This window comes from Littorina saxatilis, linkage group LG14, assembly GCF_037325665.1.
Source record: "Littorina saxatilis isolate snail1 linkage group LG14, US_GU_Lsax_2.0, whole genome shotgun sequence".
In the NCBI taxonomy this organism is placed as follows: domain Eukaryota; kingdom Metazoa; phylum Mollusca; class Gastropoda; order Littorinimorpha; family Littorinidae; genus Littorina; species Littorina saxatilis.
The window spans coordinates 28,427,806-28,447,970 of record NC_090258.1 but is presented as its reverse complement, the minus strand read 5'-3'; the positions used below and the strand labels follow the sequence as shown (position 1 = coordinate 28,447,970).

Below are 20,165 nucleotides of genomic sequence, written 5' to 3'. Positions count from 1 at the left end.
GAGAGAGAGGGAAAGAGAGAGAGAGAGAGAGAGAGAGAGAGAGAGAGAGAGAGAGAGAGAGAGAGAGAGAGAGGGGGGGAGAAGGAGGAGGATGATCATAATAACAGGATGTAATATCAACGCAACATGCAACACTCTATGCATTCGCAATCGGTGCGTCCCGCTAGCGCTACGTGTCATTTGTGCTACGTATCGTTTGCGCTATTTTCTGTAGTGCTATCGACACAAATTGCCAAAAAAAGTAGTGCTATCGGCACGTAGTGCTATTGCCACAATTCACACATGCCATTATCACTACGTCTCAATAGAACTACGTGTCGATATCACTATTTTTGAAAAACCAATGCACTGTAGCGCTACGTGTCGATAACGCTACGTGTCGATAGCACTATACCACATGTTCAAACGGCAGACACTTCCCTTTGTGTGTGCGTGTGAGTGTGTATATATATTGTCTGCATGGCTGTCTGACGGATCTCAGTGTATGTCTGTCTGTCTCTCTCTCTCTCTGTCTCTCTCTCTCTCTTTTTCCACCACGTATTTATTTCATGAATGTTGTTGGTGTGTGTGTTTCTTTGTTTTTTCTTTGTTCTTCCCCCATCCCCCGTGGTTTGTATATGAGTCTGTGGCCTTAGTACAGTATAATAAACCATTCTGAGTTCTCTCTCTCTCTCTCTCTCTCTCTCTCTCTCTCTCTCTCTCTCTCTCTGCACCTCTCAATCGCTCTTTCTCTCCTCTCCCTCTCTCTTCCCATCTGTCTTCTCTCGCTCTTTCTTTCTCGCTCGCTCTTTCCCCCTCCCCACTCTCTCCCCCTCTCTCTCTCCCTCTCTCTCTTTCTCTCTCTCTCTCTCTCTCTCTCTCTCTCTCGCATGGTACCGTATATATACATACACGGATGTTTTTCTGTGTGTGAGTTTGTGTGCACGATACCGTGTGTACGTATGCGTTTGTGCGAGTACGTGTGTGTGTGTGTAATGAAGAGAGGGAGAGGGAGAGAGAGAGAGAGAGAGAGAGAGAGAGAGAGAGAGAGAGAGAGAGAGAGAGAGAACTCAGAATGGTTTATTATATTAAGGCCAGAAGAGAGAGAGAGAGAGAGAGAGAGAGAGAGAGAGAGAGGGAGGGAGAGAGGGGGGCAGAGAGAGAGACAGAGTGAGTGAGCGAGCGAGTGAGCAAGAGAGAGAGAGAGACACACACACACACACACACACACACACACACACACACACACACACACACACACACACACACACACACACACTGAAACAGACGCACACACTGAAACAGACATACATATACACACACAAACCAGAAGGAGTGAGAGCGAGAGAAAAAATGAGAAAGAGAAAGTCGTCAGTAAGTAGTGGTATTGACACGTAGCGATAATGACACGTAGTGCTAAAAGATGTAGTGCTGTCGACACGTAGTGGTAAAGAACGAATGATAGCGACTCATAGACAAATTATTTGTAGCACTAATCAACGTAGCGATAGCGGCACGTAGCACAAATGACACGTAGGACAAATGACACGTAGCACAAATGACACGTAGCGCTAGCGATACGCACCCTTCGCAATTAAGGCCGCTATAGGTGTAGACTTGCATTTTCTTTACACGGATTAATGGTCCTGATAGCTTCAGCGTTGAATATTTGATTTTATCGCTAGGAATATAAGGGGCGGGAAGTGAGTTTGAGGCCAGGGGGTGTGGGGGAGGGTGGGATTTTGGGTGGTGGGGTTGTAGGAGACCTTGAACAACCAAAACCAATGTACTGACGACTGTTCACGTGGACAAGTGATGCTGCAACATTTTTCTGACTCATCCGTCCTAGATCTATGCCGTGTGTGTGTGTGTGTGTGTGTGTGTGTGTGTGTGTGTGTGTGTGTGTGTATGTGTTGTGTGTGTGTGTGTGTGTGTGTTCATGTGTGTTCATGTGTGTGTATGTCTGTGTCTGTGTGTGTGTGTGCGTGCCTGCGTGCGAGTGTCTGTGTGTGCGTGCGTGTGTGTATGTGTGTGTTTGTGTGTGTGTGTGTGTGGATAGCATATTTAAAAACTACTTCTCAGTGTTCCTAAAAATAGACAGATTTACAGATATATACCGGTTCTTTGCGCTTGTGTGTGTGTGTGTGTGTGTGTGTGTGTGTGTGTGTGTGTGTGTGTGTGTGTGTGTGTGTGTAACTTTGTGTATGACTGTGTGTGAGTGTGTGTCTATCTGAGCGCACTAAGGTATAATTGGTGATACTGCGCAGTGAATAATCAAACCACCACAGATACTGTCAGGCTTTTACACACAGTACAAACACCCTTTCATTTAAACACTCACCGCTTGAGAACATCCTAGGTGCCCTCCGTAAAGAGCGAGCAATTTTCAAAGAATTTGTTTTTGCGTAGTTTATCTTACCCCTGAGCCATCGTGAACCCGTGTGATCCAGTTTCCCTTTTTCACAATGTAGTCGTCAGTTAGTAATTTGAATGCGACTCGATGTGAGCTTATCAGCAATAGCACGTTAATATGTACCTCTGACTATGCACGAAACAAACGGCTGTGGTTCACAATAACTCTAGCGATGGCTTTTGACTGTTCGGAGGAACTGGCGATAGGCATAAACCGTCGTCTGCTACGAGAACCACGACCTTGCGTGACCCTGCTTCCGGGCTTTTCTTTTTTCAAACTGTCAAAACTTCGAATTGTACTGATCTTGTCTTGATGAAAAAAGAAATCTTTTATGATTTAAGAATGTTTGTGTAACAAGCTGTCAATTTATTATTGAGATTTAAAAAGTTAGGTCTAGCGCCAAAACGCACCACGGTCCGATTGTCTCTGAGACAATCCGCAAAATTAATTCTTTGATAATTGCTCGCTCTTTACGTAGGGCACCTAGGATGTTCCCGTTTGGTGAGCGTTCAAATGGAAGGGTGTTTGTACTGTGTGTAAAAGCCTGACAGTGACTGACTATTAGGGTTTAACGTCCTCCTAGACCAACTGGTCTATATTGGGACAGGTATTTATTGGGACAGGTATTGGTAATACGCTGAAGATATGGTGTGATACTTTGATTCGAACAAGCCCGCTGTGGCTGTCTTCTTCAACACACCAGCATTGGGTTTGACTCGTCAAAGTATCGAACTACGATCATGATAATCAGAGACGAGAGATGGTGCATGCGTGTCTTCGTGTTTTCCAAGTCCTGAGACTTTCGCTGTGAACGTGGGATCTTTTTCGTGCGCATGTGTGCACACAGGGGTGTTCGGACACCGAAGAGAGTCTGCACAAAGTTGACTCCGAGAAATAAATCTCTCGCCGAACGTGGGGATCGAACCCACGCTGATAGCGACCAACTGGCTACAAAGCCAGCGCGCTACCAACTGAGCTACGTCCCCGCCCTGCCTGACAGTATCTGTGATGGTTTACGGGAGGAGCACTGTGCGGCCTTTAATCACTCTCCCCGTATCGTCCGCCTAATCCAATATTTATTGCTTTTAAGAGCACGTGCAAAAGCTTTGCTTGTTGTGCTCCATTTATTAATTTGATTGTATGCGGCTTTGTTATGTGTACCGTTTGTATGGCCATGTTGGGTTTGATGCGTGCATGCCTGGTTTTCTCCTGTAGATGGGTGTCGGCACAGAAGGTCTGCCCGCTGTCCTCAGCCAACATGCTCCGTCTTCATGGCAGCTCAAATTTTTTATCGAGGTTCTCTCCTCTAGATCCGCCGTGTTTCGCCTAGGGGCTTGCGCTGCCTAGTTGATAGGGTCACCTCGTAGAGGATGTGGTCATAGACCACGCACGGTCGGTCTTGGGATAGGGAAACGTTATGCTAGTCCGGAGGGATTACGCCACAATGGCCACCTCGCGAAGACCCAGGGTCCTAGACTAGGGAGGTCCAAGGGGGAGCACCGGGAGGGCTACCCCTCTACCCGCACCTCCAACACAATCCCTTCCCCTGGTAGCTTCATCCCCAAGGAGGAAACAAAGCTACCTGCAACACCCCGTTATGTGTACAATTTCTGAATAAATTGTTTAAAACAAATTAAATTTCACATTTTACACGCTATTTTGACGACGTGAAAAATGTATAGGTGTAATGTATTTCGTCAAGTATCAATAAAATGACGTACATGACAACTATATGTGTACCATGTCGCATGCACCTCTTTGTTACATTCAGTCAAATAATCACAGAAACATGGCCTGCGGACACACCAGTTCAGGAGAAGATCTTCGGCACCCTGCGGAGTCTTCGCTGTACTGCACACTTCATCAGAAGTTCCGGAGTTCCTGTCTGAGCGATCGAGAAGAAGAAGACTGAATATGTGTGTGTATGTATGTGTGTGTGTGTGTGTGTGTGTGTGTGTGTGTGTGTGTGTGCGTGCATGCGTGCGTGCGTGCGTACATGCGTGCGTGCGTGCGTATGTGTGTGTGTGTGTGTGTGTGTGTGTGTTTGTTTGTGTGTGAGGATGGTAACATACGTCTCCTATCCATCTTCATCTTCAGACACCTCATCCTAACTCATCACATGAATGTCAGTACCCGGACCCATCACCTTTAAGAGTTTTCAAGTGTTCGTCTGTGAGTGCGTGTGTGCGCGCGCATGTGAATGAGTGGGGTGTGTACGCGTGTGTGTTCGTGCGTGCGTGCGTAACCCTTAACAAACATATATCTTCAGTCTGTAGAGCAGCTTATTTTGAGCTTCGTAAGATCAGCACCATTCGCCACACACTCTCCTCTCAAACAACTAACACTCTTGTCTGTGCCTTTGTTCTTTCTAAACTTGACTACTGCAACTCTGTCATCTTTTCAGCGATTGAGATGTCCGTACTTTCCCCCTGAAATAACAAAAACCATAGAATAGAAAAGGTATCTATAAATCTACAGCCGAATTTCTAACATTCAGAAATTGTTCTGTTGCAAAATTGTCGGTTCGCTGAGCTAAAATAGTGGCCGATGTGAGCGAAAATTCTGCAGAAAAACGATCTGCTGATCAGCTTGCGTGCACAGCTTCTGTTTTACCAGTGGGTCAGATGGTCTTGCGTTTCAAGTGTTAAAAACAAAAATAATGACGTGCCGTCCACAATCAATCTTTATTGTTGATTCACATGACTCATTTCAATCATCAGCAATGATCTTTTTGTATTGCTTTGTTTGCTTTTCACTTACCTGAGCCACAAACTCCACCTCCCCTTCGAAATTCTCCATCTTCTCCATGTGTTGAAAGACTGCACCGGAAGTAAAGATACTGTCAAAACCTCTCGCAGCCGCAGACGGGAGTTCGAAACAGGGCCAGCGTTGGCGCACTCGCGGAGTTGGCGATCCTGTCAAGGGATATCTATGGTTGGTGGCCGATCACCTTGTGGTCTGGAGTCTAGCTCCTCCTTGATAGCTGTCTTCATGTCCGAGTGGGGAATGTTAGTATACAATCCAACAACATCAACCGTGACGAGTTTAGTGTTTTCCGGAAATGGTCCGTGCTGGTTATTTCACTGGTCTATAGTGTTCAACATATCTGTGGTGTCCTGGATGTAGTTAGGAACGCTTTTTACACAGTCTTGCAACCAGTCGTCAACCAACTTTGACAGTTTTTTTGTTGGTCCTTTCACACCGCTAACTATAGGCCTACCCGGAGTGTTCGTAAGGGACTTATGAATTGTAGGTAACGTACAGAAGCGGTGACATTGCACATTGTTTTCATCACTTACTGCCCAGTCTTTTGTCGTTTTATCAATGTCTCCCTTATCGTAAAGGTCTGCAACAATAGCATTAGAAGTTTGAACAATCTGAGAGGTAGTGTCCTTGGTCAGTTTAGTGTAATGGATAGGGTTGCCCAACTGTGTTTTAGCTTCCTGGGTGTAGTTTTCACAGTTCTGCACTACAACTGCTCCTCCTTTGTCGGCTTTGCTAATTCTTGTTTCTCTCTCTTTGACCTTTTCTTTCAGTTCTTTCAGTGCCGTTCTCTGGCCTTTAGTCATGTTGTCCTTTGTTGGGTTAGGTTTAGCATCTTTGTAGTTTTGTTGGGTTAGGTTTAGCATCTTTGTAGTTTTATTGGGTTAGGTTTAGCATCTTTGTAGTTTTGTTGGGTTAGGTTTAGCATCTTTGTAGTTTTGTTGGGTTAGGTTTAGCATCTTTGTAGTTTTGTTGGGTTAGGTTTAGCATCTTTGTAGTTTTATTGGGTTAGGTTTAGCATCTTTGTAGTTTTGTTGGGTTAGGTTTAGCATCTTTGTAGTTTTGTTGGGTTAGGTTTAGCATCTTTGTAGTTTTATTGGGTTAGGTTTAGCATCTTTGTAGTTTTGTTGGGTTAGGTTTAGCATCTTTGTAGTTTTGCAGCTTACATTGCACACTTTGACAGTACGTTTCGAGTGTGATGTCTCTTCCAGTCGGTGGTTCATATCCTGTAGGTTTATAGAATTTAGGTGTCTTTTTGACCTCCTCGTCTCTCTCAGAATCATAGAAAAGTTCCTTTAGTCTGACTTTACGACAGCCTTCACCAATGTCACTCTCTAGTTTTTGTATGTCAATGGTTTTTGGTGTGGGACAAAACTTTGGTCCAAAAGCAAGTACCTGTGTTTGAGCTTTTGTCAATTCCACAGTAGACAGATTAACAACAAGTTTATGATCTGGGGTTTTGTCTTGTTTGGCAAACGTGCTTTTCTGTCTATTGAAACGCCGGTTACGTGTGTTCTTTTTAATGTTAATATTAGCTTCATTCATTGAAGTAGTTTCTATATCTGTTCTTTTTTCTTGAATGAGACGTTTACGTTTCCTTTGTTTCTTAGCTCTGTTCTTTTGAGCCGATCTGGATGGCTTGTTGAATTTTACCAGAACTTCTTCAAAACTCATATGAGAAGTATTGTTAAAAATGTCATACATGATAGTGTTAGTTTCCTCATTTGCTTTCTTAAGCAGAGCTTGATAGGCATCCCTGCTAGCATACAGTATTTCCTGTTCAGCTCTATGAATGGATGTATCAACATTTTTCAAAAGGTAATCAGATTTCGGCAAAGCGTCTTTAGGAAAATCAACTTTCATACCTTTAGGCACTACATTGTTGTCTATGCAGCTGCTGAGAAACTGATGGTGGATTTCATAGCGTCTCGTTTTCTCCCTTGTCTTGAACAATTGACGGACGTTCAAAACGGCAGACATAACTAACGGATCCGGTAACGGATACACATGAAGATCAGTAGAATTATAAAGAATAACGTCAGTGATCCGCCTGCGGGCCAAAATGATATCTTCGGATCGTTCATAGAACGATGCTAGGCTTTCTTGTAGTATGTTATAACAAAATCAAGGAAAAGAAAAGCCAAACAAAGAATTTCAAGTGGCAGCCCAAATGTTCGACCTGTTGCTAGGCCTTCCTCAGGGGCGTGTAATTCTGCGAGACGCCAATTCATGCATCAATTACTAAGCAACACAATACCATGGTTAATTCAGTTACGAATCACAAAGCAAATATTTCAAAGATAAAATTTACATTCAAGCTAAGATCATCTACTTTCCTTTTGATTGTACACGTGCGAATTCCAAAGTTATTACGTCAAAGGTATACCTATCTTGTAGTGACGTATTTGTCGCTGGTGACGTAATTTACAGTTTCTCTCCCCACAGATGGGCGTTTCAGGCATAGCGTTTTTCATGTGTTCACTCTCGCTGATGAAGCTTTCCTGAAACCATGCAACCACTGGCCGAAGGTAGGGTTGAGTGGGTTATGAGTGATGACGAAAGGGACTCTGTTTGTGTGAGTTTTTTTGCGATATGAAAGAGTCTCCTTTCTAATTTTAGCTGACCAAAGCTTTCATCCTCACATCTTTAAAAGTCTTTTTGCTGTACTCCCTGGCACAGAACGGTCTCTCCATCTCATCGCACCTTTGTTTAAATTGCTCCTCTTCTGAGCAGAGTCTTTTAAGTCTCAGAAATTGTGAGTAGGGCAAATTTCGTTTGACGTGAGCTGGGTGACACGAGTTCTGGCCCAGGTAGGCATGGCTGTCGGTAGGTTTTGTGTACAGGTCAGTATGAAGGTATCCATCCTTCAGACTGACTGAAATATCTAGAAAGGAGACTTTTTGTACCGATGATTGGTGAGTGAATTTGATGGTAGGATGAAGCGAGTTGATGTGTTTTAGGAATGAGTCTAAGTCATCATCTGTTCCTGTCCAGAGCATAAAGATGTCATCAGAGTTCAGAATTCACAGGCACTGGACTTTGTTGGAATAGTTTTCTTTCCAGTGCGGCCACGAACAGGTTAGGCCAAAAAAAAAAATAGGTCTGTTTACAGTAACATAGGTAAAAAAAATAGGGTCGGTAGGTCGGGATTTTTTTTTTTTTTTTCCCCCAAAAACCCATATTTTTACGTTATTTTGCCCAAAAAAACCAATTTTTTTTTTTTTTTTTTTCCCCAAATGCCAAAAAAAAGTCTAGGGTCGCGCGAAAAAAATAGGGTCGGTCGGGTTACCGTAAACAGACCTATTTTTTTTTGGGCCTTAGCCACAGATGGTGCCATTGGAGTTTGTGTTTACTTTGTCTGCAGGTCCAGTGCCGATGTTCGGCAGATGTCTCATCATTTTCATCTGGCTTGCATTCTTCTGCATTGGGATCACACAAGCCCAGTCCGGTAAACTGAAGTTTATCTTATATATCCTCACTACTTATATCATAAATAGGTAAACGTTTAACCACTGAATGTTTTAGCTTTTGGTCAAACATTGGATGAATGCACCCATTTGACAGATTGAAAACTTGATAGACTAGACCATCGTTAAGACAATGGTTGTGTGACAACTAAAAGCCCCTGTTGAAAGGAACTTTCAGTTTCCTATTTACCCACCAAAAACTTAAATAATATTCCCAAAGAGTTACTCGATTCGGTTTAGATAACATCACACATAAGGATGACGTATTATTTTCATTTCATTTTCATTTTCATTACTTTATTGTCCCATCGCTGGGAAATTCGGGTCGCTTCCTCCCAGTGGAAAGCTAGCAGCAGCGGAGTCGCACTACCCAGGTGTCTGCGTGTTTAGGTGTATTCAGCCACCTGCACTTATGGCAGAATGACCAAGATCTTTAACGTGCCATTGAGGTGACACGGGGGTGGGAGATGGATACCGTCTCTGGGTCTGCACATAAAGTTGACCCGTGTCCGTCCCGGCCCGGATTCGAACCAGCGACCTTTCGATCACAAGTCCAGTGCTCTACCACCTGAGCTACCCGGGCCCCCGTCTAAAAAAAACCCAGGGCAGACACGTTTAAGTGCTTATCTTTTAGGTGATGAGACCGTTTATCGTAACACCAGTTATATGAGTAAAAAGGCAATTTATTCCCCAACCATATTCAACAGATTGTTTTTACATAAGGTAGTGTGTGGATATTAGAACCTACAACACAGACGCCCTCCACAATCAAATTCACAGTAGCAAGGTTCCCCTATTAAAATCTTCTATAAATCAGAACAGCTAAAATTGCATCTCATTGGAAAGAACAATCACATTGATATCAAAATCAGTCAGTTTTGTTCGCACATCTTGTCTAACAATGACGTTATGGCATGCCAAATGGTATAGGTGTCATCTTTCTCAGAAACCATAAAAGTCGGTTTTTGAAGCCATTTCAGCGGGTACTGAGACCTAAAACGATACATTTCAGTAAGTCGTCAACGCCTTGCCTTCAAATTGTTGGAAGGTTTGTGTTAACACATGTCGTAAAATACACACGGAATCTTAACTCATTTGAGACTGTAGTAACACTGTTATGCAACATGCCGGTGTAACACGAGAAAATTACTCCCACGAGAATTTTACTCCGGAGTAAACATTTCGTACGAAAAAGTTACTCCCTTATTCAGGTTATTGCGAAAAATAGCACTCCCCCATTGCACGAGAAAATTACTCCCCAAGACAGGTGAGTTCCGAGTAAACATTTCGTACACAAATGTTACTCCCCTCACGAATAAATAACGAATAAATTACTTCACCCCAACACGAGCAATTTAACCTCCCATGCCAGGTGTACGAAATTTTTACTCCCTTGTCTCCTGTTAGTCTTGGTGGTGGAAGGGGTGGAAGGAGGGTAGCGCGACATTCGTGTGCGCGAGATCACTTATTGGCATTATCCCTTCGCCCGCATCCCATTTTTGCGTACGATATTTTTACTGGAAGTAAAACAAGTCGCGTAAGGCGAAAATACAACATTTAGTCAATAGGCTGGGAAGCGTTTGGATGTGTGCGAAGTAATTGCTATAAAATTCATTTTAGGTGCAGTTGATTCATTTCAGTGTGCCTGCACACATCTAATCGAGTTGGCCGGGAAAAAACCATGCGATGAGTCCGAAATATCGTACATTTTATTTTAGTTTTCGGAGTGACAGTTTTTCACAAGCTACCCAAGGAAACTATTCAATAACATCACACGATAGCTTAATCAGCATGGCGTAAGCAGTTTATTGGTCTCATCTATGTATAGATATATTTGTTTGTTTCCCAGGGGCGCATTTCACTGCTCGCATTATAATGATTATTAGGCGATTGCAGATTCAGTCTTTGTCTATGTGCCTTGTGAAATTATGTCCATTGAGAACAACGTGGATCGTGCATGTGACTGTTAGGTAATAATTTTTTTTCCATGTTCAGCTTCACCTACTTACGTTGCGTTTATTTATTAATCTGTGCATTTGTTAGTGGATATGTACATGTATTTCTTTCAAGGTTACCTAACATTATATCAGTGCAATAGGACAAGCAATCATTCAGCTCAGTAGGCCAAACACTGTTATTGCACCATTGAAGTTTGCACTTGGCGTGCAAATGCACCGATCATTCGGTTCACGGTTTCTGATCGATACCCTCAGCCACCTTGGCTTTAGCTGTTCTTACACAGAGGTACGGAAATTTGAACTGAATGCTGCGCAATCATATGGCATTGATCTCCCACCTACTACTGTGTATGCCTGCCTGTGCAGAAATCCCCGACGCAATGCAGTCTGTCACAGATGTTGCATTCCATTCTAGCGAGCAACAAACGCAGCACAAAGAGTTGAGCGTGGCAAGGCAGAAGCGAGATCACACAGACATTCAGCTGATCTTGAGATATCTGCTTGATAGGAACCCTTTCACTGTGGATACAGCCCTCCGATCCATTTCAAGCGGAAAAGAAGCTGAAGCTACTGTGAATGCAGAACAAGCAAAAGGCGTAGGAAACAAGATTCTGAGCAGCATGATCGGAAATAATGTTGTGGATTTCACCTTTAAAAAGAAGGATCAAGCTGTAACCATGGCTCTGAAAGCCAAGTCGTCCAATCTGCACGATGATCTAGTACATGTTCACTCCATGCTGTTGTTCCAGAGACTAGTGACAACTGTGAAGAACACCAACGGATGTCTTGAGGACGCCTTTGCCTTTGAGATGTGCAGTGTCCCAGCATCGCTGTTTGATTCGGGTGGTCTGCCAAGACAAGGTACCAAGGCTGCACTGGCAACTTACATCTGGACTTCAACAAAGCAGGTAAATGGTGTTATTCCTGATGATGTAACATATGTCATCGATGGTGGCTTGCTGTTGCACCTTCTGCCCTGGTGCCGTGGTTCAACATACAACCAGCTTACTCAGAGTTACGCAGACTTTCTCATTCGTCATTTTGGCAAAGGAACTGTTGTTTTTGATGGATACAGCTGCGGACCTACCACCAAAGATGCAGCCCATTTGCGAAGAACAAGCAGAGCCAATACAGCATGTGCCATCACTTTTGAGGGTGACATGGTCCTGTGCGAACCAAAGGAGCACTTCCTGACGAATCCAAACAACAAACAGCGGTTCATCAACCTCCTTAGTTCCCGTTTTTCACAGCACGACTTTGACACTGTCCATACAACTGCTGATACTGATAGGCTCGTCGTAAAGACTTCTCTGGAATTGGCAAGGAAGGGAAACGTGATTCTGGTTGGCGAGGACACCGATCTGCTCATCCTTTTGTTGTACCATCTTACGCCAGATCACTGCCCCGTCTTCTTCACATCAGTGAGATCATCGACAGCAAAATCAGCTGCAAAAGTGTGGGACATCAGAAAAGTCCAGACTGTTCTTGGATCTCAAGTTTGTGAGAACATCCTGTTTGCGCACGCCTTTGGTGGATGCGATACAATTAGCAGTCCATTCGGGATTGGAAAACCAATGTGTTTAACGAAATTGACCCAGTCAACAGTGTTCGTGCAGCAGGCCCATGTCTTCAGCGCCAGTCCTTGCAGAGACACTTGTGACAGGGGAGGCTACCGCTCCTTTCACAGCAGACTCTGCACCCGAGTTGTTGGCCTTTAAAAGTCAACACCGGTGTATTGTAGAATTCTGTTTGTGATGGGGTCTGGTGGTTTCCGATTGTCTGTATGTTCATGGAAACCTTCGGGTTTGCATAACAGTTTTTATAAGGCTAAGAAATTAGCCCTAACATTTTCAATCCTGTTTGATTGCACTTCGCCTCCCGAGGTGATCGTAGTGTTTCGGCACTCGGTTACATCTGGTGCTTGCGAGCAGGGATGGGACTCGGCATGATATGTTCAGGTAATGGCATAATATGACCACTGAACATTTTCGTGCTGTTCCCATTCTGCGAACTTGGGATGGACAGTGGTCCCCCGGTTCGGAACTTCGGGACGAAGTTCATTCAAACGGGGGCGATTGTGACAGGGGAGGCTTCCGCTCCTTTCACAGCAGACTCTGCACCCGAGTTGTTGGCCTTTAAAAGTCAACACCGGTGTATTGTAGAATTCTGTTTGTGATGGGGTCTGGTGGTTTCCGATTGTCTGTATGTTCATGGAAACCTTCGGGTTTGCATAACAGTTTTTATAGGGCTAAGAAATTAGCTCTAACATTTTCAATCCTGTTTGATTGCACTTCGCCTCCCGAGGTGATCATAGTGTTTCGGCACTCGGTTACACACTGATGAGCTGATAGGAGCAGGAGAAAGGGCCTTTGTAGAACTCTATGGGGGGAAGGAAAGAGACACTTTGAACTTCCTCCGCTACATCAAGTACATGCAGAAAGTCTCTACATGTACCTCATCGTTTCAGCCCTGCAAACTCCCACCTACATCAGCAGCAGCTAAATTCCATTCCATGAGAACATAGGTGCAAGAATGGATGCACTTGCATCAAGAACAGTTCCTCCTGGATCCGATGGACTGGGGATGGGAGATTGTTCAAGGCGCCATGCTTCCTATTCTCATTGACATTGCTGCTGCTCCTGGTGATCTACTCGATGTCATCCGATGCAATTGCAAGACAGAGTGTCGAACAGCAAGATGTTCATGCCGAAAACACGGCCTCGTGTGTACGTCTGGCTGTGGAGAGTGCAGAGGGGAGAGCTGTGCCAACACTGGGACCGAGGTTGCTTGTGTAGGTACATCAGACGATGAAGACGGGCTTTAGCGTAAGTACGAGGTCATGTTGAATAGAGTGTGCGTGTGCATGTTCACATGTGTAATGCAACAGTAACGGGTAAAGGAGGGAGAATATCAGCACAGTAATTGTCAACTCACATACCTGTCAAACGCGACCCGGGAGACGCGCCCTGTGAAACCACACCGAATGCGCTAGATTTGAGCTTCGGCTACGTTATTTCGCGCTAAATAAATGCAATTCAACCTATTTATCAACTGAATGTGCTTTTCTTACATACTATATGAGTGACATATGGCACATCCCTTAAAATAAGACATGTTATAGACGTGAGAAGTGAGGGACGGAGCATATTCGGAATACCGTTATTGCGCAGTTGTCATCATTCTTTAAAAGCTTCAAAAATATAGTTTGCATGGGAAAACGTTGGCCAACTCGGTTTTACCTGATCAATGGATGCATGTAGAGTACAAAAAAGGTGAAATAAATTTTATAGCAATTTGTTCACACAGGAGGTGAAATTTGATGAAATCTGCCTAGCCTACAAGTAGCTGTCGAACTCACAGAATGAAACTGAACGCAATGCAACGCAGCAAGACCGTATACTCGTAGCATCGTCAGTCCACCGCTCACGGCATAGGCAGTGAAATTGACAAGAAGAGCGGGGTAGTAGTTGCGCTGGGAAGGATAGCACGCTTTTCTGTACCTCTCTTCGTTTTAACTTTCTGAGCGTGTTTTTAATCCAAACATATCATATCTGTATGTTTTTGGAATCAGGAACCGACAAGGAATAAGATGAAAGTGTTTTTAAATTGATTTGGAAAATTTAATTTTGATAATAATTTTTATATATTTAATTTTCAGAGCTTGTTTTTAATCCGAATATAACATATTTATATGTTTTTGGAATCAGCAAATGATGGAAAATAAGATAAACGTAGATTTGGATCGTTTTATAAAATACATATTTTTTTACAATTTTCAGATTTTTAATGACCAAAGTCATTAATTAATTTTTAAGCCACCACGCTGAAATGCAATACCGAAGTCCATGCTTCGTCGAACATTACCCGACCAAAATTTCAACCAATTTGGTTGAAAAATGAGGGCGTGACAGTGCCGCCTCAACTTTCACGAAAAGCCGGATATGACGTCATCAAAGACATTTATCAAAAAAATGAAAAAAACGTTCGGGGATTTCATACCCAGGAACTCTCATGTCAAATGTCATAAAGATCGGTCCAGTAGTTTAGTCTGAATCGCTCTACACACACACACACACACACACACAGACAGACACACACACACACACACGCACATACACCACGACCCTCGTCTCGATTCCCCCCTCTACGTTAAAACATTTAGTCAAAACTTGACTAAATGTAGTAAAATGGGGAGTAAAAATTTCGTGGAGGGAGTAATTTGTTCGTGCCTTGGGGAGTTCTTTTCTCGTACGAAAAGTGTACTCGGAGTAAGAATTTCGTACGAAATATTTACTCCAGAGTAAATTTTTCGTGGAGTAAAAATTTCGTGTTACACCGGGAAGAATTTAAAAAAATGTCGGAAGGTCTTTGCAGGCTAGACGATTTTATCAAATCTTTGAAAAGAAAAGTCAAGCGACTCGTAATTCTGACTTTCGATATCTTTCTTTTAACATTCAGTCAATAATAATTTTACGATGGCTCAGTCGAAAGTAAACAATTGCGGTAGTTTCTCGAAATACGATATACAAATTAACTTCAAAGTGTTGATTTTGAAACTAGATATGTTAGTCAATAAGTGAAATCAGTCATAACATGTAATGACTGAACATTTGAGTAATTACGTGTAATGACTGTTTCATACAGGCATTACGTGTAATGCCTAACATCTCCAGTCATTCCGTGTAATGACTGGATCGTCAGAGGTGACAGTAAATAGGTGAAATCAGGCAATAAGCGTAATGGCTAAACGTTCTTTGTTCTTTATACTTTCTTCTGACGATTAACCTTAATTGTAAATCACTAACATCACATCAAACAAAATTAAGTACAGTTTACTTGTGAGTAGATTCTGGCCCAATTAGTGACATTTTTTTACAACGTTCTTGACCTTGGTTGTAATTCACTAACATCACGTCAGACTAACTTGAGTGCAATCACGACGTTCTCTGCTCTAGTCTAACACGCCACTTTGTGATTCACTTGTTTTTGTTAGTGATACTTTTGAAAGCAGTCGACAAAAGAGTAGAAAATGGATGCGTCAGAGAAAGTTATTTCTAGAAGATCTAAAACGCCCAAAGGCTTACAAAGCCAGGATTCTTCTATCCTAGGAAGAGTACCAAACGATAATCGGCGAATTACTCTCTGTAAGAGAACAAAGCAGCAGCAAATCACGCAGACAATACTATTGGTTGTCAAGGTCAGTCTCTACCTCACTCTCTCTTTCTCTCTCTCTCTCTCTCTCTCTCTCTCTCTCTCTCTCTCTCTCTCTCTCTCTCTCTCTCTCTCTCTCTCTCTCTCTCTCTCTCTCAGACAAGGAAGTGTTCTGCTTCCTGCACAGCAAATCACGCAGACAATACTATATGTTGTCAAGGTCAGTCTCTATCTCACTCTCTCTCTCTCTCTCTCTCTCTCTCTCTCAGTCTCTCACTCAGTCGCTCACTCTCTCTCTCTCTCACTCAATCGCTCACTCTCTCTCTATCTCACTCTCTCACTCAGTCGCTCACTCTCTCTCTCTCTTTCTCTCACTCAGTCGCTCACTCTCTCTCTCTCTCACTCAGTCGCTCACTCTCTCTCTCTCTCACTCAGTCGCTCACTCTCTCTCTCTCTCTCTCTCTCTCTCTCTCTCTCTCTCTCTCTCTCTCTCTCTCTCTCTCTCTCAGTTTGTGCCGTGGAACGATAGAGCATGATTGAAAGCCGATAATGTAAGTTAGCACTGTAAACTTGTTTGTCGTTGCACCTATCCATATTGTTAATTCATGCGCTGGATATGTCTTTAGGTTTAAGAGAAAGAGAGGGAGAGAGAGTGAGAGAGAGTGAGAGCGTGCGTGCGTTCGTGTCAGCATATGTTAGAGAGAAAGAGATAAAACCGGGTGATTGTCCATAAATACAAACACACGGCATGTATTACTGACCCCCCTCCCTCCCCACACCCCGTTGAAATGAACCTTGTGTGTTTAATCAATAAAATGTCTTACGTCTTACGTCTCTCTCTCTCTCTCTGTCTCTGTCTCTGTCTCTCTCTCCATCTCTCTATCTCTCTCTCTTTCTCACTCTCAGACAAGGAAGTGTTCTGCTGCCTGCAGCAAATCACGCAGACAATACTATCTGTTGTCAAGGTCAGTCTCTATCTCACTCTTTCTCTCTCTCTCACTCAGTCGCTCACTTTCTCTCTCTCTCTCTCTCTTCTCACTCAGTCGCTCACTCTCTCTCTCTCTCTCTCTCTCTCTCTCTCTCTCTCTCTCTCTCTCTTTCTCTCACTCTCAGACAAGGAAGTGTTCTGCTTCCTGCAGCAAATCACGCAGACAATACTATCTGTTGTCAAGGTCAGTCTCTATCTCACTCTTTCTTATCCGTGTAAATATGTGATTAGATTAGTCCCCTCTCTGGGCGAGGGCTGGTTGAAAAAAAGCTCCTTGTATTGCTTACGCCACAACCCTCGAAAAATAAAATTTGATTTGATTTGATTTGATTTCTCTCTCTCTCACTCAGTCGCTCACTTTCTCTCTCTCTCTCTCTCTTCTCACTCAGTCGCTCACTCTCTCTCTCTCTCTCTCTCTCTCTCTCTCTCTCTCTCTCTCTCTCTCTCTCTCTCTCTCTCTCTCAGACAAGGAAGTGTTCCTGCTTCAAAGCAAGGCTACAGTGCAACAGTATCCATCAATCAATCAATATGAGGCTTTTATCGCGCGTATTCCGTGGGTACAGTTCTAAGCGCAGGGATTTATTTTTTATTTTTATTTTTATGCAATTTATATCGCGCACATATTCAAGGCGCAGGGATTTATTTACAGGGCCGGACTAGGCGAAGAGGAGGGGGGGGGGGGTTGCCAGTGGTGGTCCAGGGGGATGTTCCCCCTGGTGGGGTCAAGGCGCAGAGCCCCTTGTGGGGGTCAGGGGGCGAAGCCCCCTAAAGCTGATGGGTAGGTCATATTTTGAGATAGGAAAATGGTCGCTCCTTGCATAAAACGGCATAAATTAAACAATAATAAAAAAAAATTTAATAAGTGAGGTACATGTTTAGGCTAGGGGGGGGGGGGGGGGGGTTGCGCAACCCCCATAACCCCCCCGGTAGTCCGGCCCTGATTTATGCCGTTTGAGATGGATTTTTTTTTTTTTGCACAATACATCACGCATTCACATGGGCCAGCAGATCGCAGCCATTTCGGCGCATATCCTACTTTTCACGGCCTATTATTCCAAGTCACACGGGTATTTTGGTGGACATTTTTATCTATGCCTATACAATTTTGCCAGGAAATACCCTTTTGTCAATCGTGGGATCTTTAACGTGCACACCCCAATGTAGTGTACACGAAGGGACCTCGGTTTTTCGTCTCATCCGAAAGACTAGCACTTGAACCCACCACCTAGGTTAATAGGAAAGGGGGGAGAAAATTGCTAACGCCCTGACCCAGGGTCGAACTCGCAACCTCTCGCTTCCGAGCGCAAGTGCGTTACCACTCGGCCACCCAGTCCACAGTAGGTGTCATCACACTCTTTCATGCCAAAACAAGACAACTTGAACATGCATTAAATTTGCTTCTATTTACCTTTAATCAATGGAAATGTAAATGCATTAGATTTTCTAATTTTCTAAAATGGTTTTAACAAATTTCACTATTGACTGATTTCACTTATTGACTGAGACCCCACGTTTAGTCAGTAATGACTAGAGATTTGAGTCATGACACGTAATGCCTGTATGAAACAGTCATTACACGTAATGACTAAAATATTAATTTTAGTAATTACATGTAATAACTTTCTTTTCTTTATTTGGTGTTTAACGTCGTTTTCAACCACGAAGGTTATATCGCGACGAATGTAATAACTGATTTCACTTGTTCAAGTTGTTGACTGTAACATATATAGTAAATTTATATCAGACCGATTATTTTGATATTTTGTGTGTGAGGACAGATGGATGTTCACTTTGGAAATTACTGTCGTAATCACGCGATTAATGTTTACTGGTTGTTATCCAATTGATACGAAAAGATGCATTTTGTTTTAGTCTTTGCAAACAAATGGAAGATCAAGGCATTTCGGAAACAAACCTATAAGTAACACTGTTCGAGCAATGCCAGCGGGGATTGTGAGACACGTGTTATATATGCTTAAAGGCATACTAACGCACTCCCGTGTTTACAAAGTGTAGTTTGCCCACAATCGATGTCAAACGCACCATAAGACCATATAATGACGATATGTCACCATGCGCGGACCATAATACATGCATTACAGCTTGTTCTAGCCTCTGAAAAAGTGAGGATGTCAACAAAGCCGCGGTGTTAGCTCCCTTGCATCAACGTTACATGTGTTGCCAAATCTATAAATAGAACCATCTAGATCAAAATAAAAATTCAAATATCTCAACATTTAAGGGCTCCTAGACCACAATATTTTGCAGGGAACTTAATTTAGTCTGTCTCCAGCTCTGGGTAAAGCAATTAGCGTGTATATTCATCAGCTTTCTATGCTTAACCTCGCACTGGGATATCTTCTACTATGAAAGTTGACAACAATACATATAGGAGCACACATTATCAGTCTTTCGGACATTTTTGTAAATACATAATAATGTGCGTACTTGCGACGTTTCGAAACAGGTATTGGATTTAACTCCTTTTGATATCTCTTTTAGCCTAGTACATACCAGAATTGCTTCCCTTTTTCTTGGATACATTTTTTCACTGCACTTGAAAGGACTATTTAAGAAGCTAAGAATGTAGTGTATGCAAACATTTTACACTATTTCAATGTCGAGTGGTGCAAGAGGCGCAACTCTGTTGCCGACCCGCGGGTCATTTTCTTATGTGAGGGTGCGGGTATGGATATGTGTGGTTATGTGTGTATTGATGTGTAATTGTATGTGTCTAAATGTTCTGACAGTGTGATTTTATGTGATGTTATCTCGTATAATTAGCAAAACAAACAATCTGTTTGTTGCATTCAGACAATGCAGTTTTATCGAATTGAATTGAATTTAACATTTGTAAATTGTCAAGGGTATAAGCTTATTTTTCAATTTTGCCTTAGAACTATTTCGATTTTTCTTTTGACCCCTCATCATCTTGTACTTTCATTCTCACGATCATATACAATTCAGGTTGTGGAGGAAGCAAAAGTACAAGCTCCGGGAATCTCACATCACCAGGATATCCAGCAAACGTTGCTTCGATAACAGATCGTCAAAACTCCTTCAGGACATGCTATCCGAAGAATCAATATTATTACACTGACTGCCTCTGGACTATCACGATTCCAGATCAACAGCAAGTCATCGAGTTGACGATAACGGACATGGAGTTCACACAGAACGAATGTTGTCGAAATTACATAGAGGTAGGTATACAATATTAACTCATTATCCACCTGCGGAAAACGTAAAGCATTATGGAACCATTCAGTCATGAATCTGTAGGCCTAAACGACTGGAACTATAGTTTGTTAGACAGTGAAATGAGGGAGTGAATGAAACAAACAAAATAATTTTTCAGAAAGTCCACATGGAGAGTCTTTCAATCAGCTGTGACAAAAAAAGCATGAAGAGAAAGTCACAGAAAATACAGAGAGAGAGAGAGAGAG

The 20,165-nt window shown here is 42.9% G+C and overlaps 1 protein-coding gene across 1 annotated transcript in view; it reads left to right on the top strand.

The window, feature by feature from the left end:
* The first annotated feature begins 8,251 nt into the window (after positions 1-8,251).
* Positions 8,252-20,165, top strand: part of LOC138946572 (tolloid-like protein 2) — a 58,760-nt gene continuing 46,846 nt past the window's right edge. Inside the window, exons 1-2 of the mRNA XM_070318016.1 lie at positions 8,252-8,603; positions 19,687-19,922. Of these exons, the coding sequence (XP_070174117.1) occupies positions 8,483-8,603; positions 19,687-19,922 (357 nt within the window). The 5' untranslated portion in view covers positions 8,252-8,482. The remainder of the gene's footprint in view (positions 8,604-19,686; positions 19,923-20,165) is intronic.